The sequence below is a fragment of the Melospiza georgiana genome, unplaced genomic scaffold (genome assembly GCF_028018845.1).
Source record: "Melospiza georgiana isolate bMelGeo1 unplaced genomic scaffold, bMelGeo1.pri scaffold_29, whole genome shotgun sequence".
Taxonomy (NCBI): Eukaryota; Metazoa; Chordata; class Aves; order Passeriformes; family Passerellidae; genus Melospiza; species Melospiza georgiana.
In genome coordinates this window covers 3466070-3493681 of record NW_026652215.1, presented here as the reverse complement: position 1 = coordinate 3493681, position 27612 = coordinate 3466070, and the positions used below count along the sequence as shown (strand labels likewise).

Sequence of the window (27612 nt, the reverse complement as noted above, 5' to 3'; positions counted from 1 at the left end):
TGTCCTGCCCCTCGTCCAGCCACGCTGGGGAGGGGCTGGGGCTGCGGGGGAGCTGGGCAGGGACACAGCCAGGACAGGGGACCCCAACTGAGCCCGGGCATAGCCCAGACCAGAGCGCATCATGCTCAGGGTATGAAGGGGGGAACAGGGAGGAAGGGGGGAATTTTGGAGGGAGGGCTTTTGCCTTCCCAGGGAACACTTAGGCAAGAGGGGGCCCTGTTTCACCAGGGCCCGGGGTCACTACCAAAAACACAGACACCAACTTAAGGAATTGTGTCATTTATATCATGCACAGCTGCAAAGATTTACAGAAGGATAAGCTCAGCAAAGCACATCATCATTAGCAAAGAATTACAAAAGAAGCTCAGCAATCCATCATAAGCCATCATTACATTTTGATGACCAATCCCTTGGTGAAACACTGGAGGTGTTTGTGGCAGACAACGATTCTGGCTGACTTTCAAGGTACACCTTACAGACATCAGGAGTACTTTAGTGACACAGTTCCTCATTCTTTTTTTTTCAATCTCATTCGAGTTAGGAACAAGAATTCTGTTGTGCCTGGAGCTGGCACCTTTTTAATTCCAGAATAATGCCCCCAGGCCCTTTGCTGTTCAGCTTTACCATGCTGTCTGTGGCTAACAAGGCTTGGGGGGCCCTTTCTCCTCTGGCTGGAAGGGGCTGGGTCCCAGTGCCTGAGGGGCACCCAGGCTCCTGGATGGAATTCCTGTGCAAGTCCCTCAGTGTCACAGCAGCCTTCCCATGGAGCCCCGTGGATCAGAGCATGTTCCAAAGGGCCCTTGGGGCAAACAGGGAGATCTGGTCTGGCAGGATGTGTAAAACAATATCCTGTCAGATCTACTTGTTCTCACACAGAATCCCTGGCTGCAGGGACACATTCCCATTGTTCCTGACCAGGGTTCAGGACTCAGAGTTGTCTTTCCCAGGAGCTGCTCCTTCAGCTGCCTCGGGAGGGCCTTTTGGCCTCCGGACCCACACTCTGGCTCCATTATTAGGGCTGCTGCATCCAAACCCTTTATCTCCCCAAAGAGTGGTGACTGGAGCTGGATCTCCTGTTTTCACAATCGTTCTTAAAATTGCAAGATCAATATTTGTGCTAGCCTGTCACAGGGTTGAATAATCCAATCTTGTTCATTATTGTTTACAGAATTACTGTAATTGCTCCTTGATATTCTGCATCATTTCCTCCTGCCATGACAGGAACACTTTGCAAGGCCAAGCTCCAAGGGAGCAGTTACCAACGCAAAGTGTCCTGGAGGAATCTGAACTCCTGTTTCAGAATTGACAGCTCTCATTTGCTTTGAATTTCTCCACATTAATTCCAATGCATGAAGGCCCAGCCCTGCAGCCTCTGGGCTGGCCCTGCCAGGGGCCATCACAGCCAGAACAATTTCCCAGGCAGCCCAAGTCTCACTGCCCATGGCTGGATTTGCAAATTGGGGGCAGCCATGCACAGCCAGGGGGTTTCATTTCCCCAGTGGGCCATTGTAAGGGCATGGAGCACATCTGGGAGATGGGTTCTCCATGGGCAAAGGTTCCCATCTCCACATTTTTCCAACTGCTCTTTTAACAACCCCTTCACCCTTTCAACCAAATCCTGCAGCTTGTGCATAGTCTGGTACATGAAAAACCCTGCAGGCCTAATCACTGTATTTTTCACAGGAAGAGACAAAGCACTCTGCATCACAGTATCAGCACACCCTGTAAAAATAGCCAATTTCATCTCTTTATCCTTTTTCCGTTGTATACAATCTCACAAAGTTGACCACTGATATTAGGGTCCTGGCCAATCCTGTTCTGTAGGGTGTTTAGTGTTACATCCCTGAGCAGCCAAAGATTCCAAATTAGTATTGTCAGCATTTCACATTATTATTGTCAATATTTTACATTATTCTTATTTTACATGTACATATTGATATAGAAATATAGATATAGATACGCAGATATAGAAATATATCTATAAAAATCTATAAATATAAACATGAAGGTCGTATTATCCTATAAATATGTATATACTTATTTATTATATTGATATTTCACTTGCACAAGAGCATCTGAGCTCAAGATTAAAACCTTCTTTTGTTGCTCCATGTGGGAGCATTCCAACAATAATTGCTCCTCCTGAAGGTGCTGTTTCCTATGTGCTCTCAGCAAATTCAGCTTTGTCTGCCCAAACCCACAAGGTCTTTTCCTTTTCCATGTGCAATTTTTGGATGCATTTGAAACCATCCAGGTGTGCAGCTTCTTTTACCTGACTGCCCCACTGCTCCCATGGGGTTCCAACCTCAGCCCACTCCAGAGCCAGGGAACTCCAGGGAAGGGCTTCCCAGCTGGGAATTTCTGATGGCACTGATTCCTCACATTTACACTGAACAAGTGACATTTTGTTGGCATCTGGCCAGACTGGGCCAGTTTTGTTTTACCAGTGGCCAAAGTCAGCACCAAAGACACAGACTCCAACTGAAGGAATCAGTGTCATTTCCTGCAGTTCAGAGCAGCAAAGAATCACAAAAGGAGCAGCTCAGCAATGCACCCAACCATCCCCACCAAAGACTGCCTGCAGTGATTAAGAAAGATCCAGCAGCATTTACCCTCAGCCTTTACCATCCCCCAGACCCACACAGCAGCTGGGGAAGCTGTCACAGCCAAGGGCTGCAGAGCCACTCCTGGGCACTGGGAATTCCTGCAGGTGCCTCCGGCCCCAGGTGAGGCTACAACCCTGCTGGGAGAGGGCCCAGCTCTGACAGTGCTGAATGAACAAACTGACAGCACTGCTAGTGTGGCAACATCTGCTTTCATCCTCCTCTTGGGTCCCTCCCAAAGCCTGGCCAGGGCTCAAGGAGGAACCAAGGGAGGTGACTTTGACCATACAGCCTCAAATAAGGTCAGATGTCAGATTTCATGGCCTTGTCTGGCTTCTAAATACACAAAGGTCAATACATGTTTCACTAAGGAGTGGCTACATCTATTATCAGTGTTAATGACCATGCATATTTCATCAGGGAGCAGATACAAAGATAACCTTTGCTTGGAAGGTTCATCCAGAGGCCACCTTTGGCTCAGGGCCTGCTGTCCAGGCCTCACTCAGGGCTGGTGTCCAGGCCTTGGCACTTCAGGGACGTGGTTTAGTGCTGGGCTTGGCACTGCTGAGTGACCAGCTGCACTGGGTGAGCTCAGAGGGCTTTTCCAACAGAAAGGATTCTGTGATTCCATGATTATATCCACTGCATTCAGCTGGGGCTATTTTAGCAGCATTCCTTTGCTCCAAAAGTTCCCTCTTGCCCAGCTCCTGTGGCCTGAGGCTTCAGCTCCTTCAGCTCCTGGTGCTGAGCTGCTCATGCTGAACAAGACGGCTCGGAGAGAAGAACACAGTCCATGCAATTCCTTCTGGGACACGGAGAGGGGAGGCTGTGCAAACAGGAGCATTGTTTGCTGTGGCCTCCTCTCTGCCCTTCACGCCTTTCAGCGCTTTGAACCAGCCAAGAGCTTTCTCCAAGAGTGCAATGGAGCAGCTGTTCCTGCTCCCGGGCCTGGCTCTCTCCAGTCTCTGCCCTTGCCTGGTTCTGTCCCTCTTGTTGTGCCCTCTGTTCCCCAGGGCTCGCTGGCTGCTGCCCAGGACTGTGGCACTGGCACAGATCCAGTGCTCCAGAGCCTCCTTTCTGTGCCCTTGCAGCTGCCTGGGCACAGCAGCCTTTTCCATCTGGAAGCTCCCCATGGACAGGGAGTGCCCAGCTCCATTCCCTGCACAGCCTCCAGGAGCCCAGGCTGCCATCTCCAGTCCCTGCTGGCACTGGGGGCTCCCAGGTGCCTCAGGCTGCTGTGACACCGCTGCACACGGGAGGCAAGAGGGGCAGGGGCTGTGCTGACAGTCAGCTCCATCTGCTGCTGCTGCTGCTGCTGCTGCTGCCGTGGGGTCATTTGTGCAGTCCTGTCTGCCCAGAGTCAGGGACCAGATCCTGCCAGTCTCTTCCAGCCCTGGCTGCTCAGAGTTTGGGCCTTGGAGCCTCAGGTGGCCAAAGGCAGCTGCTGCTGGTCCCCGTGTGTGCCCGAGTTCAGCAGTGCTGCTCCATCAGTCTGTGCCCAGCAACGGGGAAAAGTCTCAGCCCTGCAGGGCCAGGAGCTGCCGGGCTCTGCCTGAGCAGCTCAGCCAGCAGGAAGGGAGCTGCTCCACACAGGAACCAGAAGCAAAGAACATTCCTTTTGTAGGACATGTTTTCTATTGAAAGAAAAAAAAAAAAAAAAGCAATAAAAAACTTTATAAAATATGAAAGATAACAACAAAACCCAAGTCTGCAGTGGAAAATCTTCTCTAACTTTGATTTAAGAGGTAACTGATCTTTTGAAACAGTACTCAGTTATTTATTTTGTAAATGTGCTGATGGCATGGATCCATCTTACTTACCTCAGCAATCATTATAAAAAGTTTTTGGGGATTGTTTCCAATATTGTTATTTTAAATTGTGGTCGAAGAAAGAGGAAATTGCTTTGTGCCATTCCAGCTCCAAGCAGGACTGGGAATGGAAACTGTGTCGAAGCACAAATCCTTTCCAAGATGATCTTCCTTCTCAGCCTGGGAATGAGCTACACATTCCTTTTGAAACTGTCATGGATTTCTTAGAGACACAAAGTCCCACTTACAGCTTTTTGCTCTTGTTTGGCAGTGCAGAAGGGCAATTCTCCATCCACCAGCTCCAGACTGCACTGCCTCAGGAGCATGGCCAACTTGCCTGCTTTGGCCCACTCGTGGCAGTTCTAGAGGAGGAAGAAAGTGCAATTGCACAATTCCAGCCAATCAAGAAGGAAGAATGGGACACACAAAACACCCTGTACAGATCCAGGAATTCAGCTGGGACTGTGGAGAGTTTGGGTCCTTGCCAATTGGATGTGTGTCCCCAGCTGCAATCTCTGGGCCTGCAGCAGAGTCTCACTCACCTGCCAAAGCAGAAAGCTCAGGCACTGTGCTCGCAATGGGCTAGGCTGATGCAAAGCTGTCAGAGCAATGTGAGGGCAGAGCCAGCCCAGCTGGGCACAGGGCTGAGCCCAGCAGAGCCCTGGCAGAGCCCAGAGCAGCCTCAGCACCCGCAGAGCCCGGCTGCAAGGAGAGAAAGCAGAAACCGCCCATCAGCTGAGGGCTCCTGTGCCCTTGTGCCAAGGCCTGCGGTGCCCAGGCCATGCTGGCTGTGCCCAGACCTGTGCCCAGAGCTGCCCATCCCTGCTGCCTTTGGCAGCAGAGCAGGAGGGCAGGACACGTGCCCAGCCTGCAGCCAGCCACGGCACATCCAGCCCTCAGCAGCTGCCCAGAGCAGGATGCTCCTGTGCTCGCTGCCAGCTCCCAAAAGCTCTGATCCCACCCTGCCAAGCACACAGGGACCCACCTCACGCCACCCACGGCTGGAAGAAAAGCTGCTCCCAAACCATGGCCTCAGCCTTCTCCAAGGGCACGGCCCATCCACGCCACAGCTGCTCCCAAGCACTTCCCCATCCAGACTGGACCACCTGGAACGCTTCCTCTGGAATAACAAAAAACACGTTATTGAAAAGAGTTTAGAGACAGAAAGGGAAAACAAGAAAAATGCTAAAAACTCTTATCTCTGTCAGGGCCTTGAGGAAGGCCCAACCCCTGCATGCCAAGGAAAAACCCACCCACTGGTGAGGGAAGCCCACACTTTCTCTCTTCCTCCCTGCACTGCCCCCCAAAATCACGGTGACCCCGAAGCAAACAAGGGCAGTGGAGCAGCCCAGCCCTTCCTTGCCTGCACAGCAAAGCAGCTGTGCACAGGTTCTGGAGCCCCACCTCTGCTCCCACCATGGGGCTTTGTTTGTGTTGGGCTGGCTGCCCCAGCCCCAGCCCCAGCCCAGGGCACGGTGGGTGCTGGGGGCTGTTGGTAGGGCCAGGAGCCCACTCCCATTTCGTACCCACCCCAGCCCCTCCTCCCAGCCCTGCCAAAAGCAGCTGGGCAGCGACTGAAGAATGAGCTGCATCTGCCCCAGCAAAGGGGGAGCCTTTGGTTCCCCGCGATGCTGGGCAATGCCCAAATCTGGCAGAATTTCCCTGGGTGGGGACTCATCTGCAAATTCCCTGTGGAGTTTGGCTTTGAAGAAGGTGCCAGAATCAAAGTGCATCACCTTCAGCCTCCCGTGGCCAGGCTGAGGAAGAGCTTGTCATCCCTGATGTCACCCTCGCTGTCTCCAGCAGCAGCAGCAGCAGCAGCATCCCCACCGGGTACAGCTTCTCCAGGGGCTCCTTCCCTGGGGGCAGACCAGGCTCTCAGGGCTCTGCCCAGTGCCCCAGCTGTCAGGGAACCAGGACACACAAAACCAGCTGGGATGGCGGCCACCAGTGCTGGGCAGAGCAGCTCAGCTCCAGCACAAGGGCTGTGTGTTCCCATCCCATGACCCCGGTGCAGTGACACTGGCAGCACAAAAAGCTCTGGGTTCCTTTGCTTCTGACTGCCAAGGCATATGTGGAGCAGGAACTTACCAGGGCTCTGGATCAAAGTGTGCCTGTGGCTCTCTCCCTTCTTCTACGGCAGAGGAATATCCCACATCCAAGGATGACAGAACAGGTCTTCCAGTGCGGGTCTGTCCAAGGAGTTCACGGATAAACACCACCTGATCAGGTCTTTGCACTCTGGGGAGAGAAAGCAGAAAGTGACGGTCAGCCAGAGAAGGCTCCTGTCTGCTTTACCCCACTATTCCCATGCCCAGGCCATGCTGGATGTGCTCAGAGCCGGGCCTAAACTTTCCCATCAATTCCCTGTTTTGGAGGAGAGCAGGACATGTGCCACCTCCTCAGCAGCTGCCAGAGCGGGATGCCCACGACCCCGCTGCTGGCTCCCAGCACTGGCATTCCCCCCGTGCCCAGAGAAGAGGATCCACCTTGAGAGAGCCGTTGTGGCAGCGGGAGCTGGCCCCAGCTGAGGTTCTGGCCCCTCCTGAAAGGGTGCTCCCCGCAGACCATCTGGTGCAGCAGGATGCCCAGGGACCAGATGGTAGCTGGCTCGCCGTGGTACCAGCCAAAGTCATTCCATTCTGGGGGGCTGTACGACAGTGTTCCTATGGAATACAGATGGAGTTCATCAGGGGGATGCTGCTGCTCCCAGAGCCTGGCCCCAGCATCCCTGCGCCTGCACACAGGGTGACCACTGCCCTCTCGCCAGCACCTGGGACTTGTGCACAAAGTTAGGGTTGGAAAAGAAGCCTCTGGTGCTGGAAGAGGGGAGCCTGGCTAGGCCCGACCATGACATGCAAAGGAAAAACCTACTCCATGCTGGGGAAAAAACCCACCTTTATCCTCCCTGCCTGCATTGCCCCCAAAATATTATGAAGCCAAGGCAAACAGCGCGAGTGGAGCAGTCCAAGCCCTTCCTCTCATCTGCACACCAAAGTGGCTGGGGCACAGGTTCCAGCCCCCCTCTCTGCTACCCCCACCCACGGGGGTTTTGGTCGGGCTGGCTGCCCCAGCCCAGCCCTAGTCCTGGGCAGAGTGGCTGGCAAAGGCTGCCAGCAGGGCTGGAAGATGGCTGCCCACCCAGCCCTGCTCTGAAGCAACTCAGCTGAAGATTCAGTGCCCTGACTGGCAGCAAAAGGGAGAACTCCCAATGCCACAGCCAGCTTGGGCTGGGAGATGTTGGGCCATGAGATGTCAGCAGCGGGAGCACAGCCCTGTGTAGGCTCACCTGCAAAGTGAGTGTAGACTGCGTCCTGTAGGTAGGTGCCACAGCCAAAGTCAATCAGTTTGGCCTGCCCGGTGTCCAGGTCAACCAGGATGTTCTCTGGCTTGATGTCCCTGTGCAGGACCCCGCAGCTGGTGCAGTGCCGCACGGCCTCCAGCACCTGGCGGAACAGCTCCCGCGCCTCCTCCTCGGGCAGGAACCGCCGTGCCCCAATGAAATGCTGCAGGTCCTGACACTGCTCTGGCCGCTCCAGCACCATCACGATGCAGTTGGGGAGCTCGAGCCACTCCAGCAGCTGGACCACACCGGGGAAGCCAGTGGACACCTTGGCCAGCAGCACGATCTCCAGGGGTGCGCTGGTGCCGTCGGGCTGCGGGAGGAGCACGATGCCGTCAGTGGGGCCGATGCCGTGCCAGGCCTGGGGAAGCCCTCAGCCAGCCCGGGATGCTCTGCGCCCTGCGCTGGCCCCACGCCCGCTCTCCCTCGGGGCGTCCTGGCAGCTCCCGCCGTGCCGGGCCCCGGCTCATCCCCGGCCGGCAGCCCCGGCTGCTGGCCCCGCTCACTCACCAGCTCGCCCCAGTGCCGGACGCGGTTCCGTGGCACCCTTTTGATGGCCACCTGCAAGCCAAGGGCAGCAGCGGGGTGAGCTCGCCGCCCGCACTGCGAGCCCCATCCTCCGCCCTCCGCCCTCCTCCTCTTCCATCCCCTCCTCCTGCGCCCGCCGCCGGCCCCGCCGCTCACCGGGGCGCCGTCCGAGATCCTCGTGGCCGAGAAGACTCTGCCGAAGCCGCCGCGCCCCAGCAGCGATCCCAGCCGGTACCGCTCCAGCAGGGCCTCCTGCGCCGTCCCTGCGGGCGGGACGCGGCTGTCAGCGCTCGGCCCGGGGCCAGCAATGACCCCCGAGCGCCCCTCACCCGCCCCGGGCCGGCCATGCCCAGGCGTTCGCTCCCGGGAACGCGGCACGGGAGGCTCGGGGCCGGCGGCCGCGCTGCCGAGCGGCGGAGCTCGGGCCGGGGAAGCCGCAGCGGAGGCGGCGGGAGCGGCCGCGCCGCGTGTGTGCTCCGCGGGGTCCGGGAGGAGCCGGGGCCGGGGCCGGGGCCGGGGGCGGGGCCGGGGCCGGGGTCGGGGTCGGGACCGGGGTCGGGACCGGACCCTGCGTCGGGTCTGGGGCCGGGCTCGGGCCAGGCGGAGGCAAAAGGCGGCGATGCCGCCCCCGCCCCAGGCACTGATGCCCGCCCAGCAGCGCCATCGCCAGTACAGCCAGAGCCGGGCGGAGGCGAGACCGCGGCAGGACGGCCGGGGCCGGGCACGGGACAGCCCCGCCCGGGGCCGGGGGCGGGCCGGGGGCATGGCCCAGCCCTGCAGGGGAGAGGGAGGCGGGGAGAGGAGAGGGACGCCGGGCAAGGGACCCCGAGAGAAGGGTGCCCGAAAGCGGGAAAGGGAGAGAGAGAGGAAGATAGAGAGAAGAGAAAGAAAGAGAGTAATCAAAATATCTCTTTGCTGCCGCCGCTTCTGCTGCCGCCGCTTCTGCTGCCGCCGCTCCTGCTGCCGCCGCTGCTGCTGCCGCCGCTGCAACTGAAGCGCCGGGGCCGTTCGTCCCCGTGTCCGTTCCCCGCTCGCCCCACGAGCCCCACGTTCGAGCCCCGCGCGCCCTGGGGACAGCCCCTCCGTCTGCCCAAACACGGGAACTTTGCAGTGCTGAGCCCGGATGCAGAGCCCTGACTCCTGCACCCTGGCACAGCGATCCCCTCGCTTGCTGCTGTGCATTGTCCTTGCTGAGGGTCAAACACTGTCGGGACACTTCCCTTGGGGTAGGATTCCTACCTGAGCCCAGCACTGCACTGACACCTCCAGTGTTGCTTTCCTGTAAAAACAGGGGAAGGAAAACTGTGTGTGGCTCATGGTATTTTGGAGCATCTAAAAATCACTAAGTCACCAATTTTAGAGGTGACGTGCATCTGGAATTATTGGGATGGAGAAGCAGTGCAACATGGAAAAGGGGACTATAGAAATAAACAGAGGAAAACATCTTGGATTGTTTCTTTCATTTTCATTTCACTTCTGGAAAGCTGTTAAAGTTTTCCAGGAATCTTCTCCTGTCCGCTCTTCCCAAGAACCTCTCATGGAGAACAAGGTCAAGCTTCTGTCACAAGATTGCCACCAGCTGCAGCTTCTCTTGGCTTTCCACACTGCGCAGTGTGTGCAGCAGGACTTTTGCAGCAAAGCAGTGTGAGATGCAAAGCTGTGTTTCATGTCAGGTACAAACAGGCGATGTGTGTATTTGTGAATGCAAAATGTGTGGACCCCGACAATGGGAGAGCTGTGAATTCTAATAATAACTGAGGAAAATAAAGCATGGAAAAAGGCCTTTGAACTTATCTTTTGTTTGCAATTAACCCTGGTTTATTTAAGAGCATTGGAATTAAGGTGTTAAAGATGTTGCTTTTTGCTTGCATTTAATCAATAAAAAGCTCTGCAATAATAACCTTTTGAAGTGTAATTTTAGAATATTACTTTTATCCTTGAAACTATAGCTTTGGAATATATATAAAGGAAATATGCTTATCTCACGCCTTATTGAAGCAGAGAAAAACAGCTTGAGAAAGGAAGATGAACATCACCTCAAGGATTTATGGTTTCGACCGAAGGGAAGCTAGACATCACTGTTATGAGATTTAGAGTCTCTGCAGTTATAAGGTGGACACATCTGGGAAGCTGGACTTCACCAGATGGGATTCGTCTTTCTTCTTTTGGAAACTGGACCGTCACCATCTGAGAATACTCATTTGAGATACATCCTGAGAAATTAAAATCACAATAGTGTATAGAATTTTGATGTAGTAATTTGGAATAAAAATTGCTGATGAGTAAAAGGTTGGAAATAAAAATTGCTGAAAAAAACCTGATGAGTACCCCTATAAATACCTGTAACCTTCAATTATCGGTGTGCAGTTTGAGGGAAAACTTCCCCCACTGTACACAGAGCTGTATTGCTCACACTTTACCATATTAAATAATAAATTGATTGCTGCTTGAATATTGGCCTAGTGAAGCTTCTTATTCATAACAGTGCTGAGCAACCACATCACAGACTTCCCTCTCCAGCTTATGTGAAAGGGGCTCATGAGTAACACCCCTGAGCACAGGGAAAGCCTGGGAACCCCCTGGCAAAGCCACCGCACCTGCTGTGTCCTGGTCCTTGGGCCCCACAGGGACAAGAGGCGATGACTGACTGGGAGCCAGGTCAACACCACTCCCCCCTGCACCCCCTGCAGCACCGGCAGAGCCAGAGGAGGCCGCTCCACGACCCAGCAGATGCCATGAAGTGACAGGCTCAGTCATCTCGTCAATCTTAGTTTTGGCTTCTTGCCAGAAACGCTCAGGGTTCCTCAGACACACAGTCACCTGGCACGAGGGAAGCGTCCACAATATCAAAGAGGAGGGGCCATGGCCCCGGGAACCCACCAGCCTCTCACCGGCCGTGTCGGCATTCACACTAAAGGTAAATACCTCAGCGTCCTGTCATGCCACAGTCCTGGCAGGGGCGCCTTGGTGGGCACAGGTTCCAGCATGGTCTGCAAACCCACTGCGGACTGGGACGATGTGATGGTGGTCACAGTGGTTTTCAGGATGAGAGAGAGACGAGAATGTTGACTCCATGATCAGAAGGCTTGATTTATTATTTTATTATATATATACTACATTATAACTAAACTAAAAAGAAATAGAAAGAAAAAGGTTTCTCAGAAGGCTTAGCTAAGAATAGAATCGAAAAGAATGAATAACAAAGATCTGTGTCTCAGCAGAGAGCAAGACCCACCTCTGCCGGAGTGGTCAGTAAATCCAAACATCCACAGGAGACCAATCACGGATCCACCTGTTGCATTACACAGCAGCAGATAACCATTGTTTACACTTTGTTTCTGAAAGGTCTCAGCTTCAGCAGGAAAAATCCTAATGAAAGGATTTTAACGAAAAGATGTCTGCAACAGGACGAGACTGGCGCGGGGCCCTATCCCCGACATGGAGGAGGGGAGGGGTGCCGAGAGAGGTGCAGCCTGTGGAGCCGCATCACTGCAGAGCGGCACAAGGGAGCCTGGCACAGCCAAATCCACCCTGGGGGAACCATCACCATCTCCCAGTTGGACCCATCCCCTAGCACACTGTCCCAGGGTGGGGAGAGAGCTCCACATCACACAGAAACTCAAACTCCCCCTTGCCCATGTCTGAGACAGAAGGGCTCCACTGGGAACTCCGAGGGGTACAAGAACCAGACTCCCACCAAAGATCCTCACACTTTTTCCACTGCACCAGCAGCAATCCCACATCTACGGTGCAATCATCAAAGAGGGCCTTCATGCGGCGGACCCCCACAAGAGACCACTTCTCCTTGGAGAACACCTTCCCAGAGTCCGAAAAGAGCCCTCGCTCTCGGGCCCACAGAAGCAATCGCTCAAAATCATACCAGGAAATAGAAACCTGTTTCCACTCCAGGACCCCCTCCAGAGGTCCAAAATGAGGAAATCCTTCTCGAAACCCACAGAGGTTGCCATCACCCCAAGAACAGCGGGCAAAGCACCAAAGAGGGGGGACAATACCGGCAATCCAGACTCTGTCTCAGCCTAGGCTGCAGTACACTTTGGCAGTCACCTGATGTCACTAGAGGACAGGAAAGAACAGAAGCACACATGGCTGTTCTCAAGGTGAAGAAAAAATGTGAAGTTTATATTCTGACTCCAACATTTATAGTTTTCCAAAAGTGACAGCTGATCGGAAGGTGACAGTGCCACCTCTCCAATGATACTGGTCAAACCAACAGCCCTTCAACTCTCTCGTCCTCCATAAAGGAATGCAAAACAGTGAGTTATTTATAGAAAGTGTGTAAGAAAGTTCCCCACAAGAATGTCAACATCAGAAGGCTTGAAAATCTTAAAAAATCAGGATGACACAAGTCTGGCTAGGCTTGGCCTCTTGTGACTGCCTCTCTGGTGACTGCCCCTGCACCACTGGGGCTCACTTGTTTCCTTCCTATGAGACCATTGTGACACTGCGGAGCATTGTGGAAACAATGGACCATGGTGACACTGCAGGCCCTTGTGGAACCTGTTACACTGTAGGCCCTTAAGGAACCAAGAGGAACATTGTGACCCTGCAGGGTATCATGGATCCCAGGGGCCACAGTGACACTGTGGGGCCTTGTGGAACCAAGGATATCTTTGTGGGTCTGTTGGGCTGCATGGTCCCAAGGGGCCAGTGTGAAGCAGCAGGGCTTTGTGGAATCAAGAGGCCATTGCTGCATTTCAGGGCCTCGTGGAGCCAAAGGGCCATTGTGATCCTGCAGGGCACCATGGATCCATGGAGAGCATTGTGGCATTGCAAGGCCCCATGGAATCAGGGAGACAATTGTGACCCTGCAGGGCCTTATGGAAGGAAGGGGCCATTGTGACACTATGGGAAGTTGTGGAACCAAGGGAATCATTGTTGCACTACTGGACCCCAATGGAACCAAGGGGCCATTGGACACAGTGAGGCTTCATGGAAACCAAAGTCCATTATGGCACTGTGGTGCCTTGTGCTTGTGGAACCATGGAGACCATTAGGATCCTTAAGGACTTGTGTAACCAAGGAGCTATTATGACACCTCAGGGCATCATGGAAGCAAGAGAACCATTGCGGCACTGCAAGGCCTCATACAAGCAAGGAGCCATTGTGACACTGCAGGGCCCTGTGGAACCAAGGCAACATGAAATAGGTGTGGCTGCCTTGGCCTCCCATGGTTCACCTGACAGGTCTGGCTGACCTTGGAATGTGGAATGCCACTCCCATCTGCCGCTGAAACACTGAGGCTCTGCACTTTCTTATGGAAAAGAGCTGTCCATCTTTTCCTGGCATCCATGGCCAAAATTAGTATTCCACCTCCAAATTTCTGTGTATCCAAGGATTGCTCCCAGACAAAAGCTCCCAGGACAGACAAGTCTGGCTGGTCTTTGACTCCTGAGGGGCAGCACTCACCTGTTTTCCAAACACTGGAAAGGGCTCTGTGCTTTTCTTTTTATGAAAAAAACCCCATCCCTCTTCTCCAGGCACAAATGTTTTAAATTAGGACTCCACATTCATCATTTCAAAAATCTAAGAGTTGCTCAAAGGAAACCTGCCAGGACAGACAGGTCAGGCTTGCCTTGGCATCTGGTGATTGCTGTTCATCAGCTCCTGAAACATGAGGGCTGCGTGATTTCCTTCCTATGGAGGCCAATGTGACACTTGGGAGCCTTGTAAAATGAAGGGGCCATTGTGACACTGCCAAGCACCATGGATCCAAGGGACCATTGTGATACTGTGGAGCCTTGTGGAACCCAGGACATCTTTGTGGCTCTGTTGGGCCACACGGTCCCAAGGGACCAGAGCAAAACAGCGGTGTGTGAGTTAGCCCAGCTGTAACTCAGTCAGACAGATTTTACCTCGGAAGTACTGGGCTTGAGTTTCAAGCCCTGGGAATCATTTGTTTAACTTAAGGTGAGTTAGAGAGTTCCCCCATGAGCCTTTAGTGTTGTTATGCTAAGTTGTCCAAGTTCTCCTCCCCTACTGGTTACTTGTGTCCCCTATATGGTTATTGTTCTAGAGTGTTCTACCCTCGAGTGTATATATTGTTGCTTCGCCTTTATCTCAGGTCTTTGAATCCCACCCCTTGCACTGCGCTTGACTTCTCCATGTTAATTGTTTTTCACCTGTTACTAAAGTTCTTTTTGGGCAAACTCATTGATCCTGCTTGTAGGATCATCAGGGGCTTGGACGGTTGGGACGGATGGAGACCAGAGATCTCTGAAGCCAGGTCTTGGAAGTTGTGGTTTATTGCAAAGGGTGTGGGTGCAGGGACCTTGTTTGGAGCTGCCAGCCACAGCTCAGAGCAGGCCCAAAAGAGGAGATTGAAAGAGACGCCCAAAATGGATGCCCAAAAGAGGAGGGGAGTTTCCATTACTATACAATAAATCTTCTTCTGTGCTGTATATTCTAATTTTCACTAACCAATATAGTACAAGATACAAATCTGATAGCATTTACATACAGGCTATAAGAATCATTACATTACCATACTGTGCTACATTTTAAACCCTGAAAACTACACTTCGGACTCCTTCTGACAAACTAGTACAGTCTGCTCTGACACTTGGACTTGTCTGCAAGCAGAGGGTATTGTTTCATCAAAAGAAGACTACCTTCAGTCGGGCATACCATTGTTTTCCACTATTACAGTAACTAAGGCTTGGTATCTCAAAGCTTGCTTTCATTTCAATCTCACTTATAGTTTCCATATTCTCAAAATCTTTTGCCAGGCAATCATATTTAGAAGGCTTTCATGTTTCATCTTCCCCAGCATCTGCTTCTTTTCATTTTCACCATCCTTGCCCTAAAGTTTGGGAACCAGAAAGATTTGTCACAGCCACCCTCATTGTGACCTTTGGCACCCGAACAGGGACCCTGACATTCAGTCATGTCAGCTGGGGTTAGCTGATGGATAGGCCAGCGCTCCCCGGGATTTTGGATTGTGCTGGGCTGGCACATTCATCATTGCTTTGAGGGACCTTGGCCAGGATCTCCAGGGACAATGATGGTTGCACCTATGTAGGATTGCAGGTGGGTTTGGGGAAAGGCAGAAGAATTATTGCCCATTTTGCCACTGTGTTTTTACAATATGAATCAACATCCCTTAACTGATTTGGGGTGTTCCAGTGGCTCTTCCACCTAAGGCCGAGAAAGAGAAAAATGGGCAGCTGGAAGTCCAAAGTAGAAAGGTGTGTATATGGATGCTTTAAGTTAATTCTCACTGATCATGACCAAGTATCTTCAAAGAACAAAAAAAAATCAATTGTGAGGTGGATCATTAAAAATTTTCCAGATGCCCATGAGCCTGACCGTCCTCCCTCCACCTTGGCTCCTCCGCTTCCTGCTACCACAACCTTCTATTCTGCCCTGAATGAACCTCCAGACGTCACGCGCCCACTTTCAATCATTCCACCTTCAGCCTGGGCCATGCCTCCAGAAGACCAGCCCTGAAGTCTGCCATCCTAAATCAAGGCCCTTCCTCCCCAACACCTGACAAAATGGCAGCGTCATATTCATCACCCTCCGGCAACAATATAACCCTATGCTCAAGGTACCAAGCCCAACGGTCCCACTATTTCTAATCCAAATAATTCTCCTCCAAGTTATTCTTCCTCCCGAGAAGACAGTTTGGATTCCCCAGAACCATCCCACCCGTCAACCCCAGAAGATCCCCAGGAAAGGATCTGGAAAGAATCAGTTAAGGAAGGAGACTGGCAAATAGTCTCAAAACTCCTTGTGGCCCCTGTATGTTATGAAAGAAGAGGGCCGAATCCCAGGTAACAGCCATTGGTTTCTGGGGAAATAAGGGAGCTGTGTCGGGCAGGTAAAGACCATAGGAAGGACTTACCTTGTTTTAATGGACTAATGAGGGCCATGGTTAAAGCACATGTCTTAACCCCCTATGATTTAAAATATATTATGACCATGTTGTTCTCACCTACAAAATACACCCTGTGGGAAGAGGGATGGAAGTGTTTGCTGAATCAATTAATAGCAGACTATGCTAATAATGAGGCAAGGGGGGAATTGACAATCAACCATCTAGCTGGAGAAGGACAACACAGCCTACCAGACGATCAACCAGTAGGTATCGCCAGAGAAGTATTGAATGATACCAAAGAGATGGCTTTGAAAGCTTTAATCCAGGTATCGGATGGCAGCACTCCCAATTTGGACCACCTTGGGTGGCTGCAGCTAAAGCTTTAGGACAAGCAGACCATCTTGGGTGCCTGTCAAGTAAGCAAACCAATGCTACCTCCCTCACATTGAGTGGCGTGCTCTCAGAGAAATAGACCATCAGACATGCCACCTTGCAAAAGAGCGATAAAGTTTTTATTCTGGGCACATGGGCATGGCTGTGTAGACTCTGAGGGCATGTTTTGCATGAACCTCTCCAGCCACAGCGAGTCAATCCATAAGGGCATTCAGGTACTGAAGAAAGGGTTCAAGAAGCTTCAAGTGGAAAACAAAGACTGGGTCAATGAACTCTTCCAATCCAAGGGACTAAAGGGTTGGATGATATCTAGCTAAAACAGGACTATTCATTCTCTTAGTGGTTGCTGTTGTATTGTTAATTGTCCCATGTTTGTTTGGATGCTTTTAGAAAGTCTTACAAAATTCTTTCAGTTCCATCTTGGTTGTAAAACAGAAAGGGGCGAAGATACCCAACACAGGCTCCTCATGGAGTCCTTGGAAAAGAGAATTGGAAGCCAGAATGGCACAAAAGCCTCTCAGACACTCAGTTTGGGAAGGAAACACCTTAAAAGTACCTAAAAGTATTCTTAAATCCATAAAGTACCTTAAAAATCTTGAGTATCTTTAGGCATTAATGAGCCCTGCTAAATTTCAGTACAAAGCTCTCAAGGGACTCGTTAAAATAGATAATTGGGGGCATGATTGCACAAAACTCTCACAGAGTCTGTATCAAAAGTGAAACACCAAGTACCTTAAAATAACTGAAGAACCATGAAATATTAATGACCTCCACTGAGTGTTGTTACTGACAAAGCCTCTCCAGGGAATAATTACTGCAGATAATTGGAGGCCATGATTGCACAAACCTCTCAGAGACTCCAAGGCAAAAGCCAAACTCAAAGTCCTTTCAAAAACCTGCAATCCCTTCAGGGAGCATTAAAGACTCCCCAGGGCCATTCCTGAGCAAGGCTCCCCAGGGACTCCTTCCAGCAGATTCTTGAGGCCACTGGGATGTCGGCTAGTGGGGGATGCTGAGGGCAGGACAAGGGGCTGACAGTGCCCAGCCTGGCTGGGGCTGTGCCAGGAGGCCCCAGGGCCTCAGGACAAGGTGTCTCCTCACAGCCCTTGGTGGCACAGACCTTTCTGAGCCCCAGGGCACCAGACTTGGCTTCTCTTTGTCCTCACCTGTCATCATTGCCTCCAGTTCTCTGCTCTACCTGGGGACACTTTCTCAGTTGTGTCCCTCAGTGGGACCCATTAAAAGTCCAAGAAACTTTGGAGTTGGATTGTGACTTGGATTTCTGGAGAGGTTTCTTCAGTTCCTTATCAGTGCCTGATGTTCAGGGCCTGAGCACAAAGCCCCAAAGGCTCATTAAAGTCCTTGTGCTGTGTCTGTGCTGCTGAGCTGGGCTCGGCTCGTGGCACAGAGGCAGCTCCTGGTAACCAAGAGGAGCTTCAAAAGCACATTTCTCTTGATGAGCAGCTCTTCTGCCAGCCCAGCAGGGCTGGGGCACTGCCTGCAGCCACCCTGGGCACAGCACAGAGGCACAGAGAGCTTCAATCAGTCAGGGCTGGGAAGGTGCTGAGAAGTGCCTGGGGCAGAATCAATGCCTTGGCACAGGAACCTCTAGCTGCAGGACAATGCAGCTGCAGCTCCTGGAGCCATCTCCTAACGCTGGAACATCCCAATGCCTACAGACCCTGTGAGTACATTCTCTGATTGTCTCTTGTGCAGAGCAGCCAGGGGTGCCCAGGACTGTCGTGCAGAGCAGGGTCCTGCAGCCCAGGGTGCAGTGCTGGATCAGGGACTCTGCTGCAGTCCAGGGACAGCTCTCAGCCAGCCCTGGCAGCTGCTCCCAGCACTGGAGTACAAGATCTTGGTGGGACAAACAGCTGGTTAGTCTTGGATGTGTTATCCTTGTGTGGTGGTGATGCTGCATTGTTCAGCACTGGTCCCAGCATGTCACTTAACTCCACAACATGTCCAAGTAGATTATACAGGGAGCACAGTGAGGAAGGGGTTTCATAAAAGGGGAAAACCTGCTTTATTAATCTCTGCTCTAGGTTGCCTGTATGTGAAATAGCACATAGATATTTTTAATATCAGAATGATACTAAAAAAAAACCAAACAAAATCTCCCAGATATGAATAAACTAGGCAGCGCAGAAATCAGCCAAGCACCATTTAGAGGCAGCATCAGTGTTGCTTTTTCAGCCTCCTCAGGGTTCCTCTGACGTTGCCATCAGAGTCTGCAGAGCCAGAGCTGCCCCTGGGCAGTGCCTGAGCTGGGAGGGGTCTGCAGGGCAGAGCTGAGTGCCCAGGGCTGGGCTGGGATCTGGCAGCACTGGCAGGGCCCAGCCCTGGGCACAGAGAATCAGCTGCTGGCAGGGACAGCTCCAGGTAGCAAGAGCTCTGGGCAGGCAGTGGGCGGAGGGTGCCCCCAGGCTGTGCTGGGATATTTCAAGTCCTCTCCTAAACCCAAGTATTCCATGATTACTTTTTTACAGATCCCCATGCCAAGGCACAGCAAATGTCCAACAGCAGCTCCATCAGGCACTTCCTCCTGCTGGCATTGGCAGACATGCGGCAGCTGCAGCTCCTGCACTTCTGCCTCTTGCTGGGCATCTCCCTGGCTGCCCTCCTGGCCAACGGCCTCATCATCAGCGCTGTAGCCTGCGGCCACCACCTGCACACACCCATGTTCTTCTTCCTGCTCAACCTGGCCCTCATTGACCTGGGCTCCATCTGCACCACTGTCCCCAAAGCCATGCACAATTCCCTCTGGGACACCAGGAACATCTCCTACACAGGATGTGCTGCTCAAGTATTTTTTTTTTGTTTTCTGGGCAGCAACAGAGTTTTATCTCTTGACTGTCATGAGCTACAACCGCTACGTGTCCATCTGTAAACCCCTGCACTACGGGACCCTCTTGGGCAGCAGAGCTTGTGCCCACATGGCAGCAGCTGCCTGGGCCAGTGCCTTTCTCACTGCTCTGCTTCTCACAGCCAATACATTTTCCCTGCCCCTGTGCCATGGCGATGCCCTGGGCCAGTTCTTCTGTGAAATCCCACAGATCATCAAGCTCTCTTGCTCCAAACATTATCTCAGGGAATTTGTCCCAATTGCTGTAAGTGTGTGTTTAAATTTTGGTTGTTTCGTGTTCATTGTTTTCTCCTATATTCAGATCTTCAAGGCCGTGCTGAGGATCCCCTCTGAGCAGGGACGGTACAAAGCTTTTTCCACCTGCCTCCCTCACCTGGCTGTGGTCTCCCTGTTTCTCAGCACTGCAGCGTTTGCTCATCTGAAGCCCCCCTCCATGTCCTCCCCATCCCCGGATCTGGCCCTGTCAGTTCTGTACTCGATGGTACCTCCAGCCCTGAACCCGCTCATCTACAGCCTGAGGAACCAGGAGCTCAAGGCTGCAGTGTGGAGACTGATGACTGGATGCTTCCAGGAACATTAAACTGCTGTCCAATTTCTGCAAATCACTTGTAATAAAACTCATTTTTGATACGTTCTGTTCGTTTCATTTTGGAGGTTCCTTTTCTTTGTTTTACTTTTTTAATCTTGTCTGATACTCTTAGATTGGATGTGACCAACATGTGTTCTCTAGTTTATATACTTTTAAGAAAGCATCATCTTAAAGTCATTAAGTACATCACAATAACTTATTATATTCATTAGAGCAAAGATCTTTGTATCAATTTAATTAGCAAAAGTTTTACAGAAATTTAATAAGGTACGTATACACATTTATGCATGCACCTAGTCTAGCTTACAAAAATTTACATGTATCTTTTCAAATCTGTTCGTATGCTGATGCTTTGTCTTCTTCCTTGCTATGGATACACTCTAAAATCATCAATTGTTATTTCATCCATTACCTCAGCTTTTCTTGTAAGGTAGCTGTCAAGCCCTTCTGTATTTTCCACAAAATAATGTCACTGAAAATGCCATTTGTCATTTTGTTTCTCTCCACACTCACTGTAGCACAGACTGTGTAAATGTGGGGCTGCACCCTCAGTGCCTTTAAAGCAGCTAAAGGATGTCCCAGCAGAGTTTTCTGCACAGATGCCCTTTTGTTGCCTTCTCTGGAGCTGCAGCAGCAATGTCTGTGTGCAGAGATGGGGCAGATCAGTGCTGGCCCAGCAGCTGTGCCCAGCAGCAGCAGCACTTGGTGTTGCCAGTGCTGCTGCCATGGCCCTGCCCCACTGCCCTGGTGGCCCTGGTATTGCTGCAGGGCCTGAGTGCTCTCGGGGCCGGGCACAGCCCTGGGGGTGGCAGTGCCGGGGCTGCAGCAGGGACAGGCCATGGGCACTGCTGGGGCAGCGCTGACGCCTCAGGCCAGGGCCTGGGGGCTCCAGGCTCCTTGCCCAGGCTCTCTCAAGAACACACCCAGGCCAATGCTCAGCACAGAAAAGCCCCGTGAGCAGCCCCAGGCTGACCGTGGGCAGGCTGGGGGCAAACAGCATGGCTGGGGCTCTGCAAGGGCCCTGGGGGAGATGGGAAAGAGCAGCAGAGCAGGGGCTGATCCATCCCCAGTGCGCTGCACAGCCCAGGGCAGTGTCCCACATCCCCCTCATGGAGCTGCCAACAACATCCCCCCCTCTGCAGCCCTGGCCTCTCTCCCAGCTCACACAGGTGCCCCATCCTTGCAGGCACAGACACGGCAGCACTGGCTCAGCAGCCCCTGTTTGCATTGCACACAGCAGGGGGAGCACCCCCATGCTGTTGGTGTGGGGACATGAACCTGAGGGAGCACAAATGCCATCAGCGCCTGGGGCCAGCAAGGGCTGGGGGACAGCAGGGAAACCACTCCGCTTTGTCCTGGTGTCGGCGGAAGGGAACCAGGACATCAATTTGATCATCACAGGCTCAATTTTATTGATCAGTACGGCGGGTTAAATACAGTTAATAATGAGCTTCATACATATTGCAAAAGTTGAGCTCAGGATTGGTCAGTTACATATCAGCACCTACGCCTACTTCTACATTCCTATGGTTCTACTTTTGATACTTTCTACATATTCTTAGGATATATTCAGGACTAATCTCAACTCCCTATCCTCATGTTGCAGCAAGGTCGCTGCTGACTCTTCCTTTCAGCTTGCTGACTGCTGACTTTTCTCCTTCAGCTTAACCAGTGGCATTATATCAGTGTGGCCTTTCTCAGCTAACCAATTATTAATAATACTCTCCACATTTCCCCCGTTTTCTTCTTGTGCAAGGAGATTAGTTTGCCATGTTTTTGCTATTGTACGGCTGACCATGTTTTGGATACAGTTAAAGATACAAGGCAAAATAAGCAAAAACAGTAAAATTACACCCAGCAGTCCTATAGCATAGATCACAAGGTTCCTCAGCCACGGTCCAAGTCCTAAGCCTTTAAGCCATTCGTCAATTCCTAAACCGTCTTCTTCCTTAAGTTTGTGAAGTCCCTGTTGTAATTCTTTTATCTTAGTGTGAATGGACACCGAATGATCAGACAGATTCATGCAACACATTCCCTCGAACTCTTCACATCCATGTCCTTGTGCTAAGAGCAAAAAATCTACAGCAGCTCTATTTTGCTAAACAGCATGGTTAACACTTTGCACATCTGCAGTTAACATGTCTAGAATTTGTGATGTCTTGTTCAGCTCATCCCTTGCCCAGCATCCTAATTGTTTTGCTAAATTCATGGCTTTATTGGCAGATCCTCCTGGTAAGATAGTTGAAACCACCACCTGTTTGAATGTGCCCCAAAACCGTGGATCTCCTATCTTGCTGCAGTCTAAGTCATGTATGCTACGTTTTCTCCTGTTTGAATTTTGACTCAGCTGCATTAGCAAGGACACATTAGGATGAAACAGTGACAATTTTCCTAAGAAACAGGGTCCACCCTGTGGTTTAGCTGGTATACCATTCCATGCCCTGTCTCCACAAATCAAAAATATTCCTGTGGGTAATTTCATTGGTGCTGTGATATTTGTGCCGTTACATTGACTGTAATGCTGTGGAGAGAGTTCACTCACATTCAGGGATGAATCTAGGGTGGCCCATGTTTCTTTAGGTTGGTTTAAATTCTGAGCACCCGAAAGTTTGAAGCTAAACTATCCACCAGCTGTAGTGTTAGATATGCTGGCATTTGTACTTCCAAAAAGATCCAATTCCTCAGGAGGAGAATGCAAAGAGGTGTTAAGTGATTGGATTAGTAAGCATTGACGATAGCCATCACTCTGACCTGCAGTATACCCTTGTTGCACCGGCAATGTGATGTTTGACATGTTAGACATACATAAGGTTTGATTGTTTATCAAACTGCAAAATTCTCCAGGAGACCACACCGGAAGTCCCACCAGGCATGTTCGAAATGGGTTAGTGACTCCTCCAAGACTAAGACAAAGTGATGATTGGTTAGTTTGATTAGCAAGTGTTACCCATAAATTTTCCCTTGGTTGACTAAAGTGTGTTACTCCTACTGCTTCACTTGCTACAGCATTGAGCAGTATTACAAAAACAAACCTCATTTTTCTTTCTGCTTGCTTTGCTTCTCCTTTTCTTCCTTCTGCTTACGTTGTTTTTCCTTTCTTCGCTGTCTTTTCCCTGGTTTGCTAGATTGTCTATTGTAAGGCTGAGTCAATCCTTGAATATACTGATCTAATTCTAAATCAGCATCCTTGCTCACAAGTATAGCACGAGGTAAGTTTGAAGGTAAATCAGCTTTGCAGCGAGCTGCTATGATGCGTGAGGCTTTAGTAATTTCAAATATTCTAAGGTTTTCCTGTAACTTCCACCTAAGATATGCTATAACCACTTGTTCTGCACTCTCAAAAAGCTGTAATCCTGTCCGTCCTGGCAGGCCAGTACTTTGTTCAAGAGCTCTAACCCAGATATGATTTCGAATCCACTTTCCAAAACAAGATGTACACCATAAATATCCCAATGACTTCTGTGAATACCAATAAACCTGATTACAATCTGCACAATGCAAAGCTACCCATGCATAGCATTTATCTTTATCCTTTTTGCAAACATAACAAGGAAGCGAATGTAAGTAAGGACCAGTATAAAATTGTGTATCTTCAACCCAATGCAACCAATTCAATGGTGGTGATTGCAAAGCCTCTTCAGCCTTTTTACTATATGAGGCTAACAGCTCAAGGTCTTTCTTTAACACAAGGTGTATCTTATTTCGTAATCGTAGTTCTTGTTCGTTATCCTCCTCAACAACTATATCCTCCCGAGGGTCCCACAACAGTAAAATTGTTCTAATCATAGAAAATTAATTAGCAATCACTGATACCCCTATTCAAATGAGACCGTTCCCTTTTTTGCCTTCTTTTTCTTATCTGTCTTCAATCTTACTGCTCCTAATTTCACTGGTCCTGCCACTTTCAAGCTTAATTTTTGCAACTTATCAATGCAGCAATCTAATGCTCTATCAGGATCCCCTTGGAAGGGTCCTACAACGGAATGCTGTGTTAAAGGCACTAATTTCCTACACCTTATAGAAACTATACGTGATTTACTTTGAACCTTAATTCTATTTACAATACATTGTATTTCCCATCGATAATAAGCAAGAACCTTCTGTTCAGGAGACTCATAAAGATTTAAAGCTATATATGCGTTTTGCCCCGTTTGTCTCCTTAATTCATCTTGCCAGCTTTTTCCCCACGTATGCTCGTGTTCACAAGTATGACACCACAAATCCCGTAATAATGATTGTTCTATCCAAAAAGTTCTTTTACAACCCCCACAACGTAGAGCTATCCAGGCAGCACAATGTGGATTGTGACAGTCAAGGCAATGTAGTTTCGCTGGATCTGTTAAGTGAAAAGTTGATAATGAGTCAATGAAACCAATCAACTCCTGGGCCGTCCGGTAGTGACGTGTCAGTGCTCTGTCCACCGCTTCCGAGTACCCCAGTACCCCTTCAATTGTAACAGTAGCGGTTGTAGGACTAGAAGCAGTTTCTTCCCCAGTCGCTCCTTGTCCTCCTCCGTAAGGCGATCCACCAGAGGCTGCATCAAAAACAGGTTTAGTCCACTTAGCAGGCACCCACAAAGGCCCTGTAGGTGAGGAAACACAAAGATACCCCCGACCCCAATATAATACTTTTGCAGGTTTTTCCCATAATCCTGTACTTGGGTTCTTATACTTAACCCAGACCTCTGTTTCCTTAGTATTTTCCTGACCTGACCTCGGATGATGTTTCATTGCAGGGGGGGGTATCATCTTCCCCAAAAATGCATAAATGATTAATCACATACAAAACCTTAGCCAAACATGCTTGTGGATCTGTCAAATCTTGATGTTTTTCAATATACTGCTTAAGGGTACCGTTTGCTCTTTCCCGTAAAGCTTTCCTTAACTGTATCAGTAACTCATACAATCGTTTATTATTCACTTCCTTAATTGCTGCTTCCTCTATTCGTTTGACTACTCCTGCAACATACATAGAGTCTGTGACCACATTTAAAGGCTCCTGTAAGTTGGACACCGCCCATACTACTGCTAACAATTCCAAAGTTTGTAAGCTATCTGCAGGGTCTGCTGTGAGGAGTTGATGCTTCCATTGTCCTTTTTCTTGCCAGGTAACAGCAGCACGCCTTGATTTCTTTCCTGCATCTGTAAAAACTGTAATAGCTCCTTCTATGGGGTGTTCTTCTCTTAAAGGTCGAGTAATCCAGTTCCATTCTGTCATCCATTGCAAAACTCTAGGCACTAATTTACTAGTCTCTACTTTAGCAGGTGACATCAATAATGCTTCTTGTAAATTCTTTGAATTTATCAAGTACCAGTCCAAGGTTTCTTTTTCCATAGGTAATCTAATAGTAGCAGGTTCTCTACCATCCTCTTCAAGAATTCTGAGACGCCCCTTTTTGATTAATGCAGCCAATTGTTCAATTTTTGAAGATATTGTTTTCTTATGCTGTAGTGGTGGTGATAACCATTCCAACACCCGTATCTCCCCCGTTTTCTTTTGCAACTGAGAGAGAGCACCAAGCAAGTGGCAAGGGCTATTCCAAATAGTAAGGTCAATGGGGTGGTCGAGTTGTCGACGAGACACATACCCTTGCTGTACACAGTTACTAATTTGCTGCAAGGCAAGATGATGCTCCTTTGTCAGGTGTACAGGAGTAGTAGGGTCCACACCTTTTAACAAAGGCCGTAGGGCTTATAATAAGTGATTTGATATTCCCACAATAGGCTTCAGCCACTGTAAGTCTCCCAGCAACTTCTGTGCATCATGTAGAGTTTTAATGTCCGATTGTAATTCCAATTTTTGTGGTATCACTATTTGATCCGTCAAAGTCCATCCCAAATATTTCCAGGGCTTTGTAGTCTGAATTTTCTCTGCAGCAATAACAAGTGAATATGCAGCAAGAGTATTTATAATGGTGTTAATCTGTAAAGAGGAGAATGGCTGTTGCTGTGCAAACAAAATATCGTCCATGTAATGATATATTATAGTTGCTGGCCTTTACGATGTAGTGGCTGTAATGCTGCATCAACATAAAGCTGACATAAAGTGGGAGAGTTGCGCATGCCCTGCGGAAGAGATGTCCATTCAAATCTTTTATCTGGTTCCCCACGATTTATTGCTGGTAAAGTAAAAGCAAATCTCTTCATGTCATCAGGATGCAGGCCAATAGTGAAAAAACAATCCTTTAAGTCAATAATTAAAAGTGGCCAGTGTTCTGGAATCATAGCTGGATTTGGAAGACCAGGCTGTAAGGCCCCCATTGGTTCCATTTGGTCATTTACAGCCCTCAAATCGTGTATGAAACGATATTTCCCTGATTTCTTTTTGATTACAAAAATAGGTGTATTCCAAGGGCTTGTGGACAGTCGCAGGTGTCCCTTTGTATATTGTTCCTGTACCAATTCATGGGCATGCATAAGACTCTCCCCTTTTAATGGCCATTGCTTAACCATCACCGGTGTATCCGTTTTCCAGGTGAGTGGAATGGGGAAAGTCCAAGCAATGGCAATTACCCCAAAGGGTGCTGATTAGTTAACACCACTCCCAATTGTGTTAAAATGTCCCTTCCAATTAAGCAGGAAACTGTAGGAGGCAGTTGAACAATTGAAAACACAGCAGATATTTGTTGATTCTCAATGCACACAGACAAAGACGGCGACCTGCTTGCCAATGTAAATCCTCCTACTCCTGTGAGCATGTTTGATGAAGGAAATAGAGGCAAATGTTGTGGCTATGCTTCTGGAGAAATGATGCTAGTATCTGCTCCTGTATCCAATAATCCATAAAGGGTTATGCTTTGATGCCCATAGGTAATTTCAACCTTTTGTTTTGGTCTATTTTGTAAATCCACAGTTAAAAGTGTAACACCAGTAGAGCCAAAACCTTTTTCATCCCGTGCTTGCCCAGTAAATGAATGTATTCCTGATGTCATTTGTGACAGTGGTACCAATTGTGCAATGCGTTGTCCTTTTGTAATTTTAATCGGAGGATAAAGGGTGTAAGCCATAATTTGTATTTCCCCTGTAAAGTCCGCATCGATAACACCAGGCAAAACAAATAATCCCAACATAGTTATAGAGGAACGTCCCAGCAATAATGCTCCACATGTTTGTCCATTTAGTATAAGAGGACCCTTTACTCCAGTGGGTATCCTCTCAGGCCGGTTTGTCATTAGTGTGACGTCTACTGCTGCTGATAAGTCCAAGCCGAGGCTCCCGGTTGTTGCAGGTTGCAGACAGGAGGTAGCAGCGATGTTACGGCAGCAGCTGGTGTCTCCGATGTCATGGCAGTAACTTGTGTCTGTCCCTCATTGCCGCATCGGTAGCACTTGATGAATGGTCTCGAGCCTCCTTACGTGACTGCCAGTGAGCCGCTTTGGAGAGGAGCAAGAGCAGCTAACACCTGATTTTGAGTAGACTATGCTTTTGCAACCCTAATCCTAATTCCTTTAAGGCTTCTGCTATAAATGTCTGTGAAGCTGTTGGCATTAATGCCATTCACTCTAATGCTTCCTCAATAGTCCGGTTTGCCCCTAAAGTAGCTAACACTCTTTGGGTTGCTGGATTGCTATTTTGCAAGGGACACTGCTTCAATAGCGCCCTGCAACACCAGCCCGATCTATAGCAGTAGCTGTTCTATCGATAAA

General features: G+C 50.0%; 2 protein-coding genes across 2 annotated transcripts in view; both read right to left on the bottom strand.

The window, feature by feature from the left end:
* Positions 1 to 6545: 6545 nt before the first annotated feature.
* LOC131096363 (serine/threonine-protein kinase pim-1-like) lies at positions 6546 to 9464 on the bottom strand. Its single transcript, XM_058044703.1, has 6 exons — positions 9318 to 9464; positions 8439 to 9056; positions 8265 to 8315; positions 7701 to 8067; positions 6901 to 7077; positions 6546 to 6652 (listed from the first exon to the last, which is right to left on the bottom strand). The coding sequence occupies exons 1-6, from the start codon at positions 9462 to 9464 to the stop codon at positions 6546 to 6548; spliced, it is 1467 nt and encodes a 488-aa protein (XP_057900686.1).
* Positions 9465 to 11852: 2388 nt separating this feature from the next.
* LOC131096362 (olfactory receptor 14J1-like) overlaps positions 11853 to 27612 on the bottom strand; it is a gene marked incomplete at its 5' end in the record, with an annotated part of 33899 nt that continues 18139 nt past the window's right edge. Inside the window, one exon of the mRNA XM_058044702.1 lies at positions 11853 to 12098. Within this exon, the coding sequence (XP_057900685.1) occupies positions 11853 to 12098 (246 nt within the window). The remainder of the gene's footprint in view (positions 12099 to 27612) is intronic.

Excerpts from the sequence above, each read along its gene's own strand:
- LOC131096363 (XM_058044703.1), bottom strand. The coding sequence starts at position 9,464 with ATGCACAGCAGCAAGCGAGGGGATCGCTGTGCCAGGGTGCAGGAGTCA. Across the intron at positions 8,068-8,264 it reads TCCGGCACTGGGGCGAGCTG|CCCGACGGCACCAGCGCACC; the intron begins GTGAGTGAGCGG and ends CTCCTCCCGCAG. Across the intron at positions 6,653-6,900 it reads GCCACAACGGCTCTCTCAAG|AGTGCAAAGACCTGATCAGG; the intron begins GTGGATCCTCTT and ends TTCTCTCCCCAG.